We start from the raw sequence: 22,136 nt of genomic DNA, 5'->3' as shown, positions 1-22,136 counted from the left end.
TTTGGTCCAGGCTAAAATATTTCAGCTATGAAATGGATTACAGTGAAATGTGATTTTCTTTTTAGAGCCACCAGGTTTGTAGTTTTGAGCGTACTGCCCGGATGGTTATTGGTTGGCCTGCCATGGCAACAGATACAGAAATCTGCATTTATTAACTGTTAAGAATCTAATTACTAAATATTTTCAAACTTAAATATGAGTTTGTATTTGGCTCAAAACCTTTAACACATAATATGCAACTGAAAACAATATAAAAGGCATAATTTGATGATGCTGTGAAGTAGTTTGAGTTCAAGGGCGTTGTCTCAGATTTTCCTTTGGCACGAAAAGCCCACTGATGTGATTCAGGCAGGAAGTCATGCTCATGTAAGTGCGCTACTTTTATTCATACTGAAGAATTTCATTGCGTCATTATCTGATGTTATATGAACTTCTAATTGACCATGAGATGAATCAGCTACAGCTGCTTTATAATTATGAAGAGGATTTGTTTATAAGGTTAGCCCAGTGCTGTCGTCGCTTCTGGGTTTGAAAAGAAAACCTCATCTGGAAATGCTTCACATTCTTTCTGATGACCAGCAGGGGGCGACTCCTTTGATTAAAGCAAGATGTCTGATCTATAACCTCAGGAAACGTGCTTCCAGTGAGTTTATGATTATGATGGTATTGGAGTCTTAGGTTATGTTTAGTATAACATAAAGTCAATTCAGTTCAATTTGGTTGAATTCAGTTTTATTTATATAGCATCGAATTATAGCCACCTGCTGCCTTGAGGCTTCTTATATTGTAAGGTAAAGAACTAGCAAAAATAGAGAGCAAACTCCAACAAGCAGACGACCCCCTATGAGCAAGCACTTTGGCGACAGTGGGAAGGAAAAACTCCCTTTTAACAGGAAGAAACCTCCGGCAGAACCAGGCTCAGGGAGGGGCGGGGCCATCTGCTGTGACCGGTTGAGCGCTAGGGGAGGAAGACAGGACAAAAAACATGCTGTGGGTGAATGTTATACTTGATTTATTTCTGACTTCTCATAGAAGTCTAGTGTACTCACTCAAATTTGGGTATAAAAATGTGAGGTATCTCCCAGCGACACACCGTCAGTGCCGTGATGCCATCATCACCACCAGCCTTCATCATATTTAGTTCCCTAATATTTAGCTTTATCAGAGTTGCCATATTGACACAACAGAGTTCTGTTTAAACGTGCCTGAGTATTGGGACCAGTGCAGAGGTCCACCAGGAGATGACCTTTAGCTGGAGATTGGCAAAATGTATATGCGGTCTGGTTTGCTGCTTTTTGTGGGCGGGGTTATGAAACTTTCTCATGGCACATCATCTTTCCTGCAAGTTTTTCTCATGTGTTATACTAAGAGTGAGAGGCCGGCTGTGCGGGAGTCATACATAATTGTCTTCACTGGCATGCATAAGCATAACTATACAGCGTGCCTTTGTTTAAACATGCATTCTTCAGCTGACTAATGAGGCTAAAATCTGCAGTCACTGTCAGACACATCTTAAAGTAATAGACTCAAATGGAGAGTCATTGACTACAGGCTCAATCTGTCGCTGCATGACTGACAGATTGTAAGAGTTTAAATAGAAATCTGTTTGATTGAATCTACATCTGGCTTATGAGTGCATGCAGATTTCCTTGCTGTTGATAGTGAAGATAAGTATGATGTGTGAGAGGAAAAGACAACTGCAGTGAGAGATGCATGTGTGGAGCACAGGGTACCAGCATGACAAATAAAGTGTAACTTATGGAACTGCTTTAAAGCAACCATGAAATTCCTCTTCAGTCCCAGTCGTATGTTAGATAGAGGACGGGCCAGCTGGAACAAATCCCTCCTCCTCTCTTTCTATATGAAGGGTTTTTTGTGAGCATACCTGAGCAGACAGACGGTCTTGACGAATCAGCTGATAGATGCAGACAGTGTGGTAGCCTAACCTGAACAACACTGTAAATGTGACTTTTATTATTAACCTTTACTTTTCCAGCAGCTGTGCAAAGCTTGGCCACCTTTAATGTGTGTCATGTTGCATAATCGGCTCTGAATGGTGAGGCGCTGCTGTGTCTGAGGTGTGTGTGTGAGACTTGCAAGTGTAAATACACTGCAGGTCTGATGGGTAAAACAGTATGCTGTCGGAGCAAAGGCTCATTGTAACTCATTCTGCGATCATCCTCCTCAAATTCCTGCAGCCTCGGCGGAAGTGTTTACAATGTTGAGATTCATCGAGAGTGACAAAATGAGCAAATAAAGCATGCTGATGTTTTGCTGAGAGCTACGTGTGCTCAGTGGCCTACACTCTTGGCCTCAGAGACTTAAAAGAGCATTCTGGACATGCACAGCTCCTGACATATCTGGAGCTACTGTGTAGGAGGGGCGGGGGCTAAAAGGCAAAAAAGAAGAAGAAAATATCCTATTTGATTAGGAAAAAAAAAAGAAAAAGTAAGTGAGCCAGTTCCTCTTTGCGGTGAACTGTAGCTGGGCACAAGAGTTTTATTCACCGATAGTTCTTAATGTTCCCTGTTGACTTAGCCAAGGCTTGTTGCAGAGGCTTGACCCCAGAGCTGTTTGGGTATATGGTTTGAGGTGCAGGGCAGAGGCACACCAAGATATGCAAAAGGTTTTCTCCTCTGCAGTCGTGGGTTCGGCTCGGCGTGCAGTGCCGAGGTGCTTGCATTGATATTTATATGTTTAAACATTTTTAATCGTGACCTGTATAAACCTAAGACGAGCCCACATTTTCTGTTGTCGTTTCAGACGGACATTGAGAGCCATTCACCGGCACGAGGTTTTATTTTAAGTCAAGTGTGGAATCCCACCGCCTCCTCAAAGCCGCCTGTAAATGTTTGCTCTGTTTGGTGGAGCGGCACAAAACGACACAACCAAATGAATTCCTGCGTTGTTTCTGAGAGGAGAGGCTGCCTGATATTTTTGCCAAAATGATAATACTTTTGATTACTTCACTCTTCTCTAAGATTGATTTGTTTTGTTTTTTCAAATACTGTTTCCAGTGAAGCAAAGAGGAAACTTCAAACACACACAGATATATTGAGGATAGCAGTGAGAGGGCTCATTGCCATGTTTGACGTTTATTAAGTAGACAGAGATGTTTTTGCAGTTTCCTGTTTATCATTTTCAGAAATACTCTCTAGTTGTTTTCCAGATTATCAGCAGACCTCTGCCGAAATTCGTACAAATCAACTTCTGCAAATTCCTTTAAAGAGTGGGGATGAAAATGTCAGGTAATGATGACGAAGGTTTGCTCACATTTTTCAAAGCAAACACACCTTTGGACAACATGGAGGGTGAAAGGTGGCAGTGTCCCGGCTGAATCCAGGCCTTTTTTTAACATTGCAGTTTTTTTCCTCAAATGAAAGCACGTTCGCACCGACCTCCTTAAGAAGTTTAGACTGAAAGAGACTGTTTTTGAAAAACTGGAGCCCTTCAGCTGAATCCCATGTGTTTTTTTTGGCAGAGGAGTGCTGTCTGCTTGGCAGGGGCTGATGTTGGGGATATTAAACTGATGGAACACAGGGTTCCTGATCCCTTTTTTGAGGTTTGTGTTTAGGTAGGACATTGTCTCCGCTGATATCGGATAATGCCGAATACTGGGTCACAGAAAATATGTCACAGTAAACTCTCAGCAAGGGCACAGCAAGCTCGTGGAATTGGAAAGTGTGTTTTGATTTATTGCCTTCACACTAATTATAGTGTTGATTCCACATAATAATTCACTACAGATTTTATCATACAGGCTCCATCCCAGCTACAGACGCATTTCCCCAATGTTTCTTTCTTATTCCAGTGTTTCCCAACCTTTTGGAGCCACGGCACATATTCTCATTAGAAAAATCACACGGCACACCACCAAACAAAACCCTCACAAATAGCATATTGATTTTTCTAAATTGGCTCGGTTTGTCCCCAGTATACCTTTTTTGCTTTCTTCTGACCGCTGCTCCTGCTAGGGCCTTCATCTGGGTCGGAATTTCTCCAGGATCCAGGTCGGATTGACTACTTTTCCTTTTCTAATATGTATCGATTGCTATTAGTGCTGTGTTGTCTCACTTACAGCATGACTATTATGCAATTTCTTCTTCTGTTTTACTGGTGGTTGGCAACCCATTTAATTAGAGCAGGTAGTTGGACGGCCCTCTAGTGGAAGAGAATGTAATTGTTCTGCCCGTTACTCACGCCGATCGCTTAGAGTACTAATCAGGTGGAACCGGATAATCTTCCACGGCACACCCGTGTCCCACCGCACAGTGGTTGGGAAGCACAAAGATATATCCGAGGTTCCCAGATAATAACTTTTTACTGGCTTGAATGTGGGCGACGTGAAATGTAACTGGTCTGTTCATAAAAGCTTTACTGAGTATCTTCTTTATCTAATCTACAGTTTTACTAATACGTTAATTAAAGGTATCCTGAGGGTGATTTTACATGATATCTTTGATCACCTTTTTTTATTACAGTCTCATTATTCAGTATAATCAAGTTCGTTGTTTTATTTCGTGGCTCTCAAAGCTTGCAACCAGTCATCTCTTGACATTAAATGTATAAAGTTACACCGGTGACTGCAGAGAATCAGCTGCAGGAAACAAAGCTCCCTGACCTGTAATGTAAACCAGAGGTCCCCAACCCCCGGGCCACGGACCGGTACCAGTCTGTGAGTCGTTTGGTACCGGGCCGCGAGAGTTTCAGGGTTTTTATCGTTAACTTGGTTTCCCTGGGTCTTTTCCCGTGTGTTATGAATAAATCTTCCTTTTCTTTGATACCGGTACTGGTTTTATTTTGTTGTATTTATACGCAACACTTTAAAGGTCGGTCCGTGAAAGTATTGTTGGACATAAACCGGTCTGTGGCACAAAACGGGTTGGATACCTCTGCTGTAAACAGTCGTGTTCTTATGAATATGATCCTAATCATGAATAGGCATGATTTATGTCCCTGGGATTATTCTGGGTGTTGCTTGTAGTCTGAGGAGGGATTGGCTGCCTGCAGGTGAGAAGTCTGCGTGAAGAGCAAAAGAGGGACTGAACTGGTTTAAACCACGAGCATCAAGATTTCAACTCAAATTTACATTTTTATTTTCATAATCTGGCTCATCGTAGTAATGCCGCAGTAGTAAAACCCTAACAAATAACAGGAATTCATAAAGTTAAACTGTTGTAGTCATATAAAAACCTGAGAGGACAGCTCATGTCTAGTTTTCATACATCAGTGTTTTATACGTTTTATCCACAGCATTCAGTAAAAGTTACTTGGAGGACAGCTCACAGACGGGAGTCAGCAAATGACCTGTGATCAATTTGAGCGCTCGTCTGTGTAAAATGTAAATCGATACAATGTGATTATGAAACCTTTCATCATGGTGAACTAACTAAACTGGGCTATTGATTAAATGACAGAGACTCACCACAAAGAAAAGCAAGCAGCGCTTATCATCGGCTAGGCCATCGCAGGAGACGACCGCGAGCTGTTAAACGTTAATCATCAGAAAGCTGCAGACTGAATTTGATCAGAAAGATTTTCAGCTGCCTCTTCATCAATAGCCTGTGTTGATTCAGCTCTCACGAAGATAGTTTGGTCCTAAATAAGCAATTTCATGGACATTAAAAGTTAGGAGTGGAGCGGTTTCAGCCCGTGCAGAAGTCTTTAGGTTTGTAGTGCTCGCTGTAATCTCTGGATGGATGACAGTTGGTCTGTGGTCTGGCTCTGAATGGTGTCATCGGTGTTTCTCTAACTGATCACTGTGTTTTAAAATCAAGAAGGTCTCAGAGGAAGAAATACGTTAAAATGATCAAACTCAGTAATGTTTTGTCTCTCTCTGATTAATTGGTTTGAAAATGCCACCTTACACCTTCACTGCTCTGCAGATCTTCCCTGTGAAAGGGCAGAAAGCTGCTTTTGCAGAACACTTTGTCACAGGGATTTCAAATAATGTTGCTATTTTATCGTAATAAAGATTTGTGCCAAATGTTGTTGAAATTAAGGCAAAAAATGTCTTTTGTAAGGTCACAATTCCTTTTAGCTTTGACCTCCAAATTCAAGAGACACTGAGACTCGGCTGTCCCGGTTAGGCTGAGCCAAAAAACTGAAAAAGAGTCTCAGATACTAAGTCATGCTAAAATTAATACTCATTTACAACCGTATAGATACCATCAGTGTTGTCTTTGCCTCATCCAGGTGAAACTACATCACACAGCACCTGCAGACAGGTACGCGGCCCCTCCCCTCACTATCAGCTGAGCACATGAACAGTAGCTGACATAGCTGGGTTAGCTAACACGTTAATGTTAGCTGCATACCCGATATCCACAAACGCAGCTTCAAGGGTCGCACGCTGAAACGAGAGAAACTCGGTGTGCAAGAGTGATACCACAAAGTGTTTACATTTTTAATTTATTATTTTAATTGAATTTATTACCTCTAAACTGTATTTGATCAGCAATTGAATTAGAGAACCAAGTGATCAGAAGCACAGCACTACCTAAGATCATTTTAAAATATTTGTCATATATATAGATACACGGACAAAGTGGTGGTAGACAAACAGAAGACTGTTCTGAATGACAGCGATATCAGGAAGAAGGAACACGAGAAGCTGGAGAAGTACCAAGAGCTCAGAGAGGATGTGGAGGGTGAGGGTAACGGTGGTCCCCGTGGTAATCGGAGCACTAGGTGCGGTGACTCCCAAGCTAGGCGAGTGGCTCCAGCAGATCCCGGGAACAACATCGGAGATCTCTGTCCAGAAGAGCGCAGTCCTGGGAACAGCTAAGATACTGCGCAGGACCCTCAAGCTCCCAGGCCCCTGGTAGAGGACCCGAGCTTGAAGGATAAACCGCCCGCAGGGGCGAGATGGGAATTATATGTGTATTTATGTATATATTTATATAAGCATTGGAATCAGGTAGTCAAGGCACTCTGCTAAGGTTATTTTATCAAATGTGTTTTTTGTTTTTTTATGAGGCTGTTTCCAGCTGCAGTTTTCATATTCTGATGTCTGACAGTTGTCCACCTGAATCATCTGATCAAGAGCCTGTTAGCTGAGTTCAGTTCACCTTACCTTACCTTACACGAGCCTTCAAAATGCATTAAAAATTCCTCACTAGTGATATAAGCTCATTAAATGTGGGACTTGTGACCAGGAGAAAGCTGCAGTTTGAAGCTTTTGGACCATCTGCAGACAGAAGTGTGAGGAAAACACCCGGGTGTACAAGCTGACTGCTGGCTATTATCATCAATTAGGCATGAAATAACAGGTGTAGACTAACAGAAACACCAAAAAGCTTTCCAAGGTAGGCATGCAAGCTTGAGAGTGCAACAGTGCTCATTTCCTTTCTTGGATTAGCTTCAGTTCCTCTGAATTCCTGCTGCCGGAGACATTTCATGATGTTTTGTGCTAAATTCTGGCCTCAAGTTATCACAATTCAATTCTCCTAAAAGAGATAATTATGTTCTGTTTCTCCAGGTAAAATAATCATCCAAATGTATCATCCTTTCTTTTTTTTCTAAATATGAGAAACTCTGTGTGCGCTTTAGTTTTTAATTTATTACTTGTTCTATTTTGGACTCTGACAGCAGCTGAAACACAGATAATGATGCTGAGATCGAGTTATATCCTGACTCTGCACGTGCTACGTTTGACCTATGATTGAATAGAAATGAGCAAATATACACTAGAAACCAGATGAAGTGAATAACATTGATCATCTCAGTACAAATGAGAGTGTTCAGCTGGAAATCCTTCGTCCATGGAAAGAAGTGGCTGTTACTTAACCACAGATCACCTAGTTTCACATTACTGAATACTTGAGACCCCCTCATTGGTCATGTTTCACCCCTCGAGCAGGTACACGGGACCAATAAGTGCGTATTGATTGGACATGACTTTCCTGACATGATAATTCAAATGATTGATTTCCAGCATTGAGATGAATTGAAATTATATTGTGGTTTATACTGGAGCTGTGAGGTGTAGGCGAATCAGTCAGCAGCTGTTAGTTCTTGGTGTTTCAGGACATCCAAAGATGTCACAATGAGATTTTTCACTGTGAATGAGTGAATAATGTAATAATATGTCTGGATCTGGATTTCTAAGGTTTGATGTAGCATCCATAGGGATAGATGTTCTGCTGCTCTGCTGTGGTGAAGACGGAGATGAGCGTGTAGGCTGAACCTACGGCCACGAGCGTGTGTATCGACCAGAAACAAGATTGTGAATATAAGCAGTGAAGATGAGCTTCCTCTGAAAGGTGTCTGGGCTCTCAGTGAGACACAGATAAAGAAGTGTTTTTGGAGAGGCTCAGTGTGGAGCCATTACTCCTCTGCATTGAGACGAGCCAGGCGTCTGACTAAGATGCCTTCTGGACGTGTTTTGGATGAGGTGTTTTGTGCATGTGTTCAACTAGAAGAGGACCCCAGGGCCAGTGTTTCAGCTGGCACAGGAACACCACATTTCTGTTCTCAAAAAAACATTCAAAATCCATGTTTACTGGCTTTTTCAATGCCTTTTGTTATCTGACTGCCGAAGCTCTCACTGGCATCCTCATGTCTGAGACGATAAATGAAAAGACACCATAGCGCTCCTGCAGGTGAAAAGAAACGCTGCAGTGTGTCTTTAATCCTTTCACGTACAGCCACCTATGTCGTTAAAAACACACACTGCACAACTCTGTGCCCTTTTGTTAAGAAAAGTCGGAGTGTGTCTCTTAAGGCCACGTTGAGCTTAGAGCGAATGCTGTGGCTCAGAGATCACAGAGGCAAGCTGGCAGGTGGCACACAATATGTGCTTTTACCCCCCAGCTGTAAGAGGTTGATGGGGTACTGTTGTCACCCCGCCAGCGTGGACGCCTAAGTTTATGAATGTGATAACTCTGGAAATAGGCGATCCGGGAGCTTCAGACTGATACTGTAGGTGGAACTACTGCAAATCTCCGATGAGTTTGAATCCCGGTGACCTTGACCTCAAGTTCAGATTATGTTTTCATCATGTGAATGCGATAACCGGAGAACAAGGCGATGTAGGATTTCAAATTGATACCATAGGGCTGGACTGGGACAAAAATCAGCCCTGGTGTTTTTGGTCTAGACGTCCCACCGTGATCGCTCGGCGAAGGTAGGCAGAGGCACCGTCACGTTAAGAGGTCTGACCGCGGCCCACCGGGGAAAAGCCCGGTACGCCAGATTAGCAGTCCAGCCCTGGGTAGTTATGCAAACCAGACAGTAATGGACTCAAACTAGAATTTAATTTCCTTCTAATAATATCTGCCTCAACATGCATTTTATTGTCCATAAGCCTAAAAAGGCCCCGGTCTTCTGCCTTGTTCCCCCCGTGACCCGTTTTTCTTATATATCATTAGACGGCTCAGCTGGCTGTAACTTGTGCAGCAGTGTTAGAGGAGATGGCATCACTGTAATGGAGTTTAGTTTGAAAGTATTTGTTACAGCAGCTCTGCAAGGCACTGCCAACCTTCCCCCACCCCCACCCACCCACATCCCCATCCCCACCATCTCCATCCCCACCACCCCCGCCTCCAGCTACCTTGAATTGAATAAGCAGAATAAAATGGAAGGACGGATTTGTTGGAGACACATTCAGCATGCTATGATTTCTAATTTACCTTTCCTGAATGCATCAGCGCTTCTGCGAGCTCATCCTTGCCAGAAAGAAGATAGAAATTTGCACAAAGCTTAAATTCATTTCAGAACTGTTCTGTTTTCAGTGTTTGGAAGAAAAAGGATGAAAAGTGGTGCGTTTTTCTGCAATTTCTCTGCTTTTCAGGGATAGATGTCAATTTAATTTCAGGACAGCAGCGTATATATCCAACTGCTTATTCCTCAATTCAAATCAGAGCTCGGCACTTCCTGTGGTCGGCGTGGATCGCTAAAACGCGTTACTCACTGTGACAGGGCAGGACTGTAGCTTCAAGATGCAGTGAGCGTGTTTCTGGTAGATATTCGCACACCGGTGTTTCTGAGTGTTTACATTACAGCGTGGTAGGATTCAACGAGCCGCGCTCTTCTCTCTACTTCTGCCTGTTCATAGATAAATAGGTTTAGAAACGATGGAGACAACAGTACTGACTGTACCGACTGCAGCTCTGACACTTTCTCAGAGTTGTGATAGAAACTAGTTTATCAAAAAAACTATTAAGTAAAAGATCAGACGGTCACTGTTGTTTTCTTTCAAGCTTTAGTTTCTTAGAGATCCTCCGAACGCTCCCCTGTGGAGTGTTGTTCTTAAACGATTGATTCAAATGTCAGCTCCCGGTCTAATTACACACGCCCCTCTGTGATTTTGGTTTTTGTTGTTTGCTCTGCTGTGTCTGAATAAGAAGGTGCCATCTTCAGCTGCTGAAATACTTCAGCAAATACTGGTCAGACTTGAACGGCTTCCCTTGATAGAAAAACAGCTTTTATCCAATTATCTGTCAGTCAGTTTGTTAGCACGATCCTCCAGCTTCACCTTTAAAAGACACAAACCTCAATTTATTATGAGTGTGAGAGCAGAGATTCAGATCTGGAGTCTGCCTCTGCTCGGCTGAGCTTAAATAGAGAAGCGTGACCTGTCGAAGACCCTTAAAGAACCTCACCGATGGAGAGAGCTCGCGGTATCCGAGCCTGTACATTCTGACATGTTCAGCTGTCTTTCTTTCTCGGCTTTCACCTGGCGTTGATAAATAAGATAGAGCTATGGTGCATGAATCTCACTTCAGTTGAAGATATGCCTGCAGGCTCAGTTACTGTCAAGATTCCAGCCTCTTTGGTTTTGAGCTGAGGATTCAGAGTGTTGGATGAGCACAGAGTAAATAGAGATGACGAGGTGGTTCTCGGTTCTGTCAGGAATAAATCATGGCAGAGAATGTGCTGACCTGGTCACAGGATGCCAGTTCCTGTGAGGATTTGGTGAACAGCAGGCAAAAGGCGCTCCGGCCTGATAATGCACGCTGACGTACAGAATATATAGAATCTGTGTTTGCAAGCAGGCGCCTGCAGGTGTGCGATAAATAAGCTGAGGAGAACATGTGTTCAAGTGAGCAGAAAAATGTAAACTTTTCAAACAGACGGCAGTGGAGCACATCTTTAAAATAACGTTAGTCTGATGTAAGAGGTTTTATCTTACAGGCTCCACCATATTACTTACTCTCTTTGATAAGGATGACGCGTCAGGAATCGCTGGATATTTCTTCTTCTTTCCATTTGTTCCAATCAGCTGCAGCAGAGTTCACTTGAATGTGAAGAGCGTTTATCTTCTGCGTGTGTTATTTTGCTTTGTTGGGATCACATAAACACTGATGTAGTTAAAAAATATCATTTCTGTAAGTCTGTGTCTGCTACTCAACGAGCTGTAATTTATCTTACCTTATTTGTTAGTGTCTGCTTAGACAAGTGAAGTCAGAAATAGTGAAAACAGTTTCCTTGGTAAACTGTGCACGCTGTGGTTTGTTTTTGGCTCAGTCTTTCTTCTTTTCTTGTTTCTTGAGTGTGTACATCTGTGCAGACTTTAGGTTTGTCTCTGCAGAAATGTCCGGAGACCACATTTCTACGGGAGGTGTGATTAAAAACCCTCATCATCTTTTGAAACACGGACCGTGTTTGTTGCATAAGCTGAAGGTTTTAACAGTCACTGTGACACCAAATGGCCCCGAATCAGGCAAAGTGTGGGTTTATACGGCACGATGAGCGAGTTTTTCCCTGCAGTGAACCAAGTCTGAGCTCTGTCACGCAGTAAAACCAACACACTCACATGTTTATCGTATTTCACTATTTTTGCTCCTATAATCACACTAAGTGACAGATGGCCAATTAAATGAGCCACTTCATACGTGACACGTTTCTGCATCATAACCTGGTTTATTGTACTTAATCATATGAATCTTTATTCTGTTGCCAGAAGAAAACTTGCATTAAACTGCGCTGAGCTTCTCCCCCAGACGTCATGTGGCTGCCAGACGTTTTAATTTAATTTCACATGCAGCACACTTCAGATACGAATATTCACTTTATTGGTTTAGACGTACAACTGGGACACTTACACAGTCACACAGTATCAACGCTGCATGTAAATTTAACTAAGAATTTAATTTGGGATCCATCCAGTCGTTTGTGTAAAGGAGGGGATAGAGCGCCAGCCGATTGGAGTCTCTGAAGTAGGAAATGAGTTGAGAGTGAGGGTTGGTTGCTAACACCATTAGCACACAGTCCACCAGACTGTTAGTGAAGAGGCCAGAGGGAGTTTAGCAGGACCGATCGACCGAGCGCTAACACAATGTGTCTGCATACTGTGTGTACAGAGTGTGTACCCTCACTTAAAATGTCCCACACTCTCATATGGGTGCCTGTCGTTTTGGAGCATAGCAAACCGAGTGCAGCATTAGTTAGCCTACTCACATTTGCCGCACCCCTGTAAGCAGGTTTGCAGCCCACCTCCACCTCTACTGCTGCCTCTGAAAAACTTTGCATTTTAATTCAAAGAATAAAACTGAGATGTGATTTCTATTCATTACAGGTAAAATGAAACATTTCAAGCCTTTCTTTGATTTAATTTTTAAGGATTGTGGCTTATTTCTTATGAAAACAAGAAACCGGGACTTTGGTCTTGATCAAGTGTTTTAGCTTATAATTTAAATGAATAATTTAGCATTCTGGATCGCATCATTTTGAAGGAAAAAGCTGTAAATTCACAGTAATTCCACAGAAGTGGAAATCATTGTGTTGTTCATGCGGCTTTACTCAGAGTGTAACACCTTTTTCAGACCATCATTCAGTCTTGATGGGTTGTACATTCGGTCTGTTTGGGCATTATTGCGTTAGCCGGACAGCGTGACCCTTCATATCCGCCATAAACAACAGACATGACTGGCTTCTTATTGCAGGAAATCTGAGGTTGGCAGGTAGCCATCACAAAGCAATTTTGTGCCAATGTGTTACTAACGATGCAGCGCGCTGCAGGACCACCACCTGCCTTTGTTGGGTAACAAGGTGATAATTGCAAACAGAAAGCTGAAGAAAAAGAGTCACAACAATATCTAATAATGGCACAGAAACAGAGTCCTGCACATGCAGTTAATGAGAGGCCCAGTTTCTCTCTTGAATAAATTACTAAATATTACATTAGTGCCTTTGCCTTTGTGCTTTGTGCTATATTTTATGCATTTTTCTAACTATAATATTGTTCGGTAGGACATTCTGGTGTCATGGTTTCATCTTCCTGTGTATATATGTGGGATAAGAAACAAGTTTTGACGTTCAGCAGATGTTCTAGTTGGATTTTGAAAACTGAGGCATTAATTTACAATTACATGAAAACACTGTCACAGAGTTTCTAGATTATTAATACATGATGGGGGGAATTTGTGGGGCATGTAGATTTTAATTGCCTCTTAGTATTAGTTTTATTATCAGAGCAATGAGGTTTCTGGGTCTAAACACGCTCGGTGTCAGTGATGAAGCATGCTAATGCACTGCACAGGTTCTACACAGTCACTGACCTGCTAACCTGTTGCAGGCTGGGATGATTCGCACAGAATCGGATGAGTACTTCATCGAGCCGCTGGAGAAAGGCACTCAGGAGCTGGAGGACCAGGGCAGGGTCCACGTGGTTTACCGCAGGTCAGCTCTGCTGCAGACTCCCTTGGACATCTCTGTGGATTACCAGCTACAAGGTAGGAGGCACAGCCACGATGGTTCCTGCTGTACTCGCTTACTTATGAACTTGTGTCCAAATCAATTTAAACGTATCTTTTCCTGAAAAATGAATCTCATTTACATCTGTGAAGGTACAGAGTCCAGATTTCATCGTTGTAATTTTTTTAGAGATTATAAAAATGACAAACACACAAAAAAGAAACATTAAAAATGTTGGGAACAGGAGTTTAGGTCACTTGTTAACATTTCAGCATTTATTCGTAGTTATCAGTGAAAGCAGTTAATTAGATTTTGTTCCCTGTACTGCTGCTGCTTTTACTGCTACTCTGACTTCTGCCGTTGCTCTAACTGTTGTTATTAATGCTACGAACTGCAACAGGGAGCTGTAAATGCAAATGTTGCCCTCTATTTATACCAAATAAATGTCATTGTTGCCACTGTTGGAAAATGTAATGCATCACTTGGACTGTGAAGGAGAACCGTGCTCAGGAAGGGTAAACACCCTGTGTTTAAGAACAACAAAGTCTATATTAAAATAAATAATCGCTTCACCTGCAACTTTTAAAAAGTGCTTAAGAATACGGAGCAGGGTGATGACTGACTCGGGTGCAGCAGAGTCCTCTCCCTGTGGCTGTGGGGCAAACAGAGGTGAGATACGGGGTTGAAGTCATACGCATGCTGTGCTCGTGAGCCCGCGTCAGTTTGTGCTTACATGATGATGAGATCTGAACTTGTGACAGACGTGCTTAGTGTTGCATCTCCTTTGCCTTTCTCCACACGTCGGTGTGCCAGTGGACGCATTTGTCCTGATTGCTGCTCCAGAACTCATTTTCTCCGCCTTCATGCTCCTGCATACTAAAACCTGATGATAAAAGCCATCCTGAAGAAAGAGCAGAGTATGTTGCAGGCAATCAGTTGCTCAATTTAAAGTTCCTCAACTACAATTTTGTTTCCATTTCCCCGCGCGAGCAAGCTGCCGTGCAAAATGTAGGAATATTTATTCACCTGGAAGTTTGGCTTGGTGCGGGCAGAGGCCGTAACAATTATTTTTAATGTCATTCACTAAAGAGATTTTAGAAATAAAAAATACATAAAACATGAGGTAAATAAATAACTTGATTCAATTATTTGTCCATGACTGTAAAATTAGGTGGAGTTTGAATGTTGTCGTTAGGGATTAACAGGCCGTGACAGCTTGGATCATGGATGGATGAGTGCGTATCTAAAACGGTGACACTTTACAGCACAAAACCCTGTTAACTCATTTAATATGCATATATAATAAAATCTGTTTCATAGACATCTGTAAGCTTGGCTGCGAGATAATTCACTGGAAGGTTTTTGACTGTCACCTAATTTTCCGATGGTTATCCTGTCGTCTGTAGTAATAGGGTAAATTACCAAGAAGCAGTAATGCTAATCCCATCCAAATGGGGCTCGAGTTAGTTTAGCATCAGCTGAGAGATTTGGTACTGTGGGATAAAGCTCTGTCTTGGCTCTTTGCCTGCTTTGAAACAGATAACAGATGCTCTTTAAGAAAACACGACAGACTGATTGTGCTGATAAGCACCAGCGCTCTCAGTGAGAAAGCTGAGAGACGTTATCAGAGGTCGGTTCATCAGGTGGTCCGCTCATTCTTTAGTGGCAGAGGCATGATCCCATTATCTCATTTGTCTCATTTAAGGAATTAATTTCTTACAAATCAAAGAAAAGAAGGACAAAAGGAAACATCTGCGAAAGCTGTGAGCTGTGCTGCACGTACAGGACCAGAAATATGATCAAACAAACGTCCTGCAAAACTCTGAAAACATTCAATGACTGTTATTAATGATTTAGTTACACAATGTAAATCCTGAAAAACTGACTTTATTTGAAAAAAGTGTGATATGTCGTCACCTCATGTGAAGAGGGCAGTACTTAAACTGAGCAGCTCATTAAAGAGTTAAAAAATAAAATTGTGTAACAAAATTGGTGATCTAATTTTAAAATGGAATAAATCAGCACGAAGTGTAACTATGAAAAGCTGATCTCGTGCCTCGTACGCTGCAGACTGAGAGAATTTAATGAACATTTGAGGCACGAACACTACAAACCACATCACTGATGCACATTAATGCCAAACAAACATAACTGTGATATTTGAGATTATGAATGTTCTCTGGGTGCAGTGTTAAATTTAAAAAAAAAATATCCACATAATGCAATAAAATAAATTCAAACAGTACAAATTAAATTAATTTCACTAGTTTCATTTAAACACGTTGCTGCATTTATATGAAATTCCCCCATCTACATATTTTACATCATTTATTTGTGACATTTGTAAAATATTGAATATGTGGGATACCAAAACTACTAAATATAAATGGATGAAATAAATATTCCAGATGCTCATTTAAATCTAAATTGAGATCAGTGGGTGAAAGCTCTTTGTCAGACGAGTAGGAGACGGCAGGAATCCAACTGGGAGGGAGACGTTTGGAAAACAGCGAGTGGACGCGAGCACGGGCTGAATTTACTGATCGATTCACGCCGTGGCGACATGAGAAAGAGCCAAATATCTGCTGCTCCTCAACAGTAAACATGCTTCTTTAGTACATTTTTGTTGTCTTTTAAGTTTATTTTTAATAGATTCTTGCCTTTTTAATGTGTAGTTGAAGTGGAGAGAGACAGGAAATGTGGGAGAAGAGAAAAAGGAGAATAATGTGCGTCCAATCAGAAATAAGTATTTTCACCTACTTGGTTATCAGATTGAACAAAATGTGAGTCATTTAAAGACCACAGCACCCCATCACTTAGCTGAGCCCTGGCACCACTATTTACAGCTGCTGCATCTTGTTTATTATGAAATGCTTCCTAACAGACAGGAAGGAATGAGGGAGGTGCCGTGGCGAGGCCTCATTTGCTCGTTTCGTAGTAGAAACGTGCCACACGCAGACATGATGAAAGATGGTGATTCTGATCCCGTCACAGCGTCTGAGTCCTGACATCAAACTGGTGTGAAGCACCGATTAAATCATCAGCACGATCAATAGGTAAAAAAACTTTGAACGGGTATATGTTTCACTTAAAAAACAGCTGCTGATGTGATTTATTCACTTTTTGTCTGAGAAACAAAGAAATCTTCAGTCAGTTAAACTGTTTCAGCTGTTAAACACCATCTTTGAACACTTGCACAAAATGTGTGATTCAGCAGAAGAATATCAGCCTCTAACATCCATAAATACGTTTTATATACTGACATACATCCATCGGTGATGCCATATATATGTCTTATATGGTCCCCATCAAAAGTTCAAGCATGTCAGTAATATTAGACCCATTCTATGGCAGTTTATGGCAGGAATACATCTCAACCTAACTGTTGGAGCTTTAACACCTGGAAAAATAATTATGCAGCTGACAGTGAGCTACTAGAATAAGATGAGATATACTTTATTTATCTCAATCAACATGATTAGGCAATCCAGCACTTTCTGTGATGAGGAGTTAAGAGTTTGCTCCAGGAGCAGTTTAAGCGAAGCACTTGTGCGCTGCTTTGTCTCGCACACCATCAAAGAAATATCAGATGACAGTAAAGGGTTAACGCTGAGCCTCGGCGGTGCTGTAGGAGATTATTTGCACCGTACGCAGAGCTGTTTTATTCTTGGCTGGGTTCCCATCATGGGATATTTTGGTGTTGATTGGATTTCTTACTTTGAAGCCATCTAGTCTGTGTCATGTCCTGTAACCCGAGGACTGTGGAGGATGATGGCGGATGTGTAGGTTTTCCTTTTTCTCTCTGTCGCTGCTGTGACGCTGCTTTCCAAGGCACATCCTGCTCAGCGGGAGATTAACTTGCAGCTTTCGGGCGTGTTATCTCGTACGTTTGAAGCGTACTTTCCAAAACTTTAATGTATTTGTCTTTAAAAGCACAGGATTCTCACTGGATCCATGCGCATCATCTTAGAAACATTCACATCTCAAAGGTTTAAATTTCGACTTGTTGCAGAAGGCGAGGCAGCCGTCTGTTCGCCGTGCTGGATGCTGATGGCGTGCAGCCATTTATTTATTTATTTGTTAGCAGTTTAGTTTGTATTTTACGTGATGTTGAAAAGTTCTTTTGTGTGAACTTGCACCAGGAGCCAAGGTGCTGGATTTCCTGCAGGCAACTTAAAATAAGTCAGCGCCCAGTGTAAATGGGCTTCACAGGTACACAGAGTGAAAGGTGAAGGGTGAAGCTTATGGTTTGTGTTGGTCACAGTCCTCCTCACAGTGTGTGTGTGCGGTTAAGGTGCTGGCTCTTTCAGCACCTTTATTTCCTGCTGAGGTGTGAGAGTCGGGCTGTAAAAACCAGGCTGTGTGAAAACAGGTGAACGGGTGATGAGAAGCAACCAGGTTTGTTCTTTTTTTCTCTAAAACAAGCAGCTTTTCTTTAATTCACAGCACTTGTGTACAGAAAGTCAAAGCGAGCTCAGTGGGACTTGCTTTGTGATGATCAGTCAGTCTGTTTTTTCTCTTTGTTTGTTTGTTTTTGTTTGTGGCTCCATGTCAGCCACTTCCTCCTGCACTGCTTTCCAGCCCAGCTGCATCACCTCACTAACAGAAGCAATGGTGCGTTGAACACCGTTACACAAGTGTTGTGCCTGTATCATGCACTCCGCCTTTTTGACATGGTTCAGTTCATGTTTGCACTCCACTGCTGATGTGGTAACGCTGACACAGCCGCCAAACAACAGCACGTACCTGAAAGTGTGCTTTAAAGGAAACATGCCGCTCACTGTAAAACTGTGGCAGCAGTTCTGCTTTTCTCAGACTCCCCCACCCCGACAATCACACGATTCCATGTCACATACCAGGAATATATATCTACAGTGGGCTCAGTATGACTTCCTTTTATCTGTAAGTCCTTTGTGCCATGCTTTTGAGCCTTTGCAGCAGAGCACTGATATGTGCAGGCATCAGGTGTGCTCGGGTATAGATTACAACCTCTGCCTCTCAAAGAAACACTTGCACGTATATGGATCGCCTCTTTGATTTTTCTCCACTGGCTGCTCAGTCCTGGTCAGTGATTTAAACACTTCCTGGTATTCTGCTGATCATGAGCAGACAGTAGCACTCCTGTTGTGTCAAAACACTGAATTTATCAGTCAAGTAAAGATGATTCAAACACAAGTTTCAGGTCTCATATTTAAACTCACGGATGTTTCACAGAGTCAGTCTGCAGGCCAGTTGAAAGCAGTGTTTTAAATTTCACATGTTGACATTTGATTATAATAATATTGTAATCTTTCCTTCTGTAAAGACTTTAAGGCTCATCAGATTCAAGAACGTGTGAAGAGTTTTTACCTTTCAGCCTGATGCATGTTTCTAAAGCCTCGGCCAGTTTCATCCTCTGTAGATGAGCTCTTTATCTCTTCAAACTACCAGCAGCAGCTCTTGAAGCTCTTTTCTGAACCGAGTGCTTTCTGTGATTTTCACTTCAGTTGTTTTTATAAGGAGCCAAATCACAACAACAGTTGCCTCAAAACAACAATACAGAGAAAAGAGAGAAAAGCCCAGCTCAGATGACCCCCTATGAGCAAGAGCTTTGGTGACAGTGGGAAGGAAAAACTCCCTTTTAACAGGAAGGATTCTCCTGTAGAAACAGGCTCTCAGGGAGGGGCGGGGCCATCTGCTGTGATTGGTTGAGGGGAGGGGAGGGAGACAGGACAAAATGCATGCTGTGGTAGAGAGCTGAGATTAAGAATAACTAATGATTAAATGCAGAGAGGTGTATAAACACATCGTGAGTTAAAAAGGTGAGTGAAGAGGAAATATACTGAGAGTGTGTTTTAGGCGTAGCCGCCTTAACACACCACATTGTCACCATCCTTTGGTCCAAACCTGTGACAAATGGATGCATATAAAGACCAGACCTCAGTGTCAGATTCAAAAACACTGGGTACTATTAAGCTTCAGTTAATGTTATGATTGGACATATTTTATCCCCCACACGATCTTTTCCAGCAAGTGAAAGTGAAAGTAAAATGTGAATAAAAGAAAAAGCCTCCTCCCAACTCAAACTGCAGTGACCTGCCTGAGAAACTCACGAGCTGCTTCACTACCGGCCCTCCTCCCTCCCAGTGCACAAACCGTGCTTCTAGGCACTGATGCAAAAGGACTCCTCAGATATCTCTGCAAGCTTGGCTGTGTCTGACAGAGCAGCAGCCTTTGATGCAGAGGGATGAGAACGTGTAGTGAAGTCAAACAGTGCAGCCAGGCGATAGGGCCACCTTCACTCCTACAACACAACTGGGTGGAAGAAACGCAGCCTCCTCTTTATCGTTGTAAAGCAGGAAAGAGTTTCCTCAACTCTTGTGCATTTATTGATATAACACACTGAACATGCACATTTTATGTAGCTCTTCAGACACGAACGGCGTATTTTTGCTGTCACCTAGAAATTATAAAGACAATGCATGAAATTATTGTTGCTATAATTATTTTCTAGTGCAGTAAAAGCACTTTTATAGTTGGAAAAAGTCTTGCTACAAGGTCAGTTTTGATGTTCCACTGGAGCTTCCAGTCACATCACAGTGTGATCAGTTGTAATAGAAGTTCCACTTTGTCTGGTAGTTTTTAAATTGAGTGCATTTTTCAGGCATTTTCTGAGGCGCCACCTCGCTAACGTTTGGGTGGGATTGAGGTCAGGCACTTCCTCACTAACTGGAGCTGACTTTGATTTCATTCCTCTGTCGAACCAGGAAAGGGACAAACACAAACTGAGACCAATGTTAAAACGTGTCCACATACTTTAGGCCATATCCTCATATATCGATAAGGTCACCTCGACTGTGGGAATCGTGCCTGTTGCAGCGTTGCCTGCAGCGAAAGATTATCCTCCGTTTGTGGAACAAGAATCTAAAAAAATAATTCTCAACATTTTTGCTAAATTTCTCAGTTTAACATCGCCGCTTGTGGAAACGGGATTCTGCAGACACTCCTTCAAGTAAAACAGCCACGAGCAATTCCTGTTTTCCTATCAAACAAATTCCTGTGATATGAGATGCCAAAGACAGCAAATATAAGCTGCAGGATTACGCTTGGAAAGGTGCTAATAATCATCCACAACAGTGTTTCTTTACAGACCTCGAGTGGATCAACAGCGGGATCTATGGACGAGATTCGGATCTCAAAAGAACTCCACTGATCATGTTTACTTCTAGGAGACGTGTATTTTTTAAAAAAGCAGTACAATTCAAGCAAATGGTTCCTCTTTCATATTCTATAATCTGGACTGCAGCGGTACACAGGGCCGACTTTAAGACAAGAGGCCAGGCTCACCCAGAAATCAGACTTCTGTTTTAATCACAGGTGCAGTCGAAATGAACGCTTTCTCTTCAGTTAAATGCCACGGGCTTTTAATTTGAAACAGAAACAGGAAGTGCTGATATGCACAACGATGAGAAGGAATGAAAGGTGAAGAACTGTATCCATGTAAATGCAGCAGCTGCTGATTTTTCTACATCTGTTAGCCACTTTTAATGTGGATTATTTTCATTCTCATTACTTTCTTACTAAACTCTTTAAATACTTATCTTACAGCTTTTTAATTTCATTGTGCATTGACAATAAAAGTTCTAAGTTCGGCCAATCAGCTTGTCTGGTTCTTATGAGTCTGTATCCTCGTGGGTGCGTGCACGTTTCGAGCAACACGAGGCGAACAGCCTGCAGCTCCTTTCAGTTCAGGACAAAGTAGACACGTCTGCAGCTTATGGAGGATCTCAGAGTGAAATGTTAATTTTGATCTTACAAAATAATAAAATAATAACAATCTTTTCTTGTTTGTTTCCACATGAACCATGTTACATGTGTTCTAAAAGCAGTTTGAACGTTTGCCTGTACGTGTGCTGGAAACATGATTTTTTTTGCTCGGTAATAACAAACAAATGTATTACAAGGGAAAAACAAAACAGATGGTTGTCACTGAAATGGAAGGGCACGCTGAATTAACTGTTGGCAGTGGCTTTGCACTGTTACCACGCGTGGATTACTTTTAATGCTGAATAAAACTCAGAAATATGGTTGTAATGAAGCAACGTTTGGAAGAACGATGTTTCGTTTCTGTGGTTTAAGGACATTTATTCACAGATAAGCAAACTTGAGTCACGTTGACTCTGAAAATGTGTGAGTTTGACTTTGAGTTGTTGATTTTTAGCCAGCTGAAGTTTGCCACCCTGTAGGGAGTTTCTTTGTGAGTAGATGAGTCTTACAAACTGGAGTAAATGGGACTCATTGTGTTAATTGTAATTAATGTCTGCTACACACACAGTTACTCCTCCTGTGATGTGAAGTCTCCTGTGTTCACATGTCAGGTTAAAAGGCTTTAAAGGCTTCTGTTGTATCCAGGTTTTCCTATTCCTGCTTCTGTGCTGTGCCCTCTGGGACATTGAGTAATTTTCCCAACCGTGTGTGTTTGAAAAGGCCTGTTTTTAATCGACTGGATTATTTAAATG

The 22,136-nt window shown here is 42.0% G+C and overlaps 1 protein-coding gene across 4 annotated transcripts in view; it reads left to right on the top strand.

The window, feature by feature from the left end:
• The window catches only part of adamts3 (ADAM metallopeptidase with thrombospondin type 1 motif, 3), a 139,993-nt gene that overhangs the window by 16,779 nt on the left and 101,078 nt on the right, over window positions 1–22,136 (top strand). For all 4 annotated transcript variants that reach the window (XM_025897060.1, XM_025897061.1, XM_025897059.1 and 1 more), the window contains exon 4: window positions 13,520–13,676. In XM_025897060.1, coding sequence (XP_025752845.1) covers window positions 13,520–13,676 — 157 coding nt within the window. The remainder of the gene's footprint in view (window positions 1–13,519; window positions 13,677–22,136) is intronic.

Source organism: Oreochromis niloticus, linkage group LG12 (assembly GCF_001858045.2).
Source record: "Oreochromis niloticus isolate F11D_XX linkage group LG12, O_niloticus_UMD_NMBU, whole genome shotgun sequence".
In the NCBI taxonomy this organism is placed as follows: Eukaryota; Metazoa; Chordata; class Actinopteri; order Cichliformes; family Cichlidae; genus Oreochromis; species Oreochromis niloticus.
Note: the sequence above shows the minus strand (reverse complement) of the source record. Positions and strands in the feature narration are given on the sequence as shown.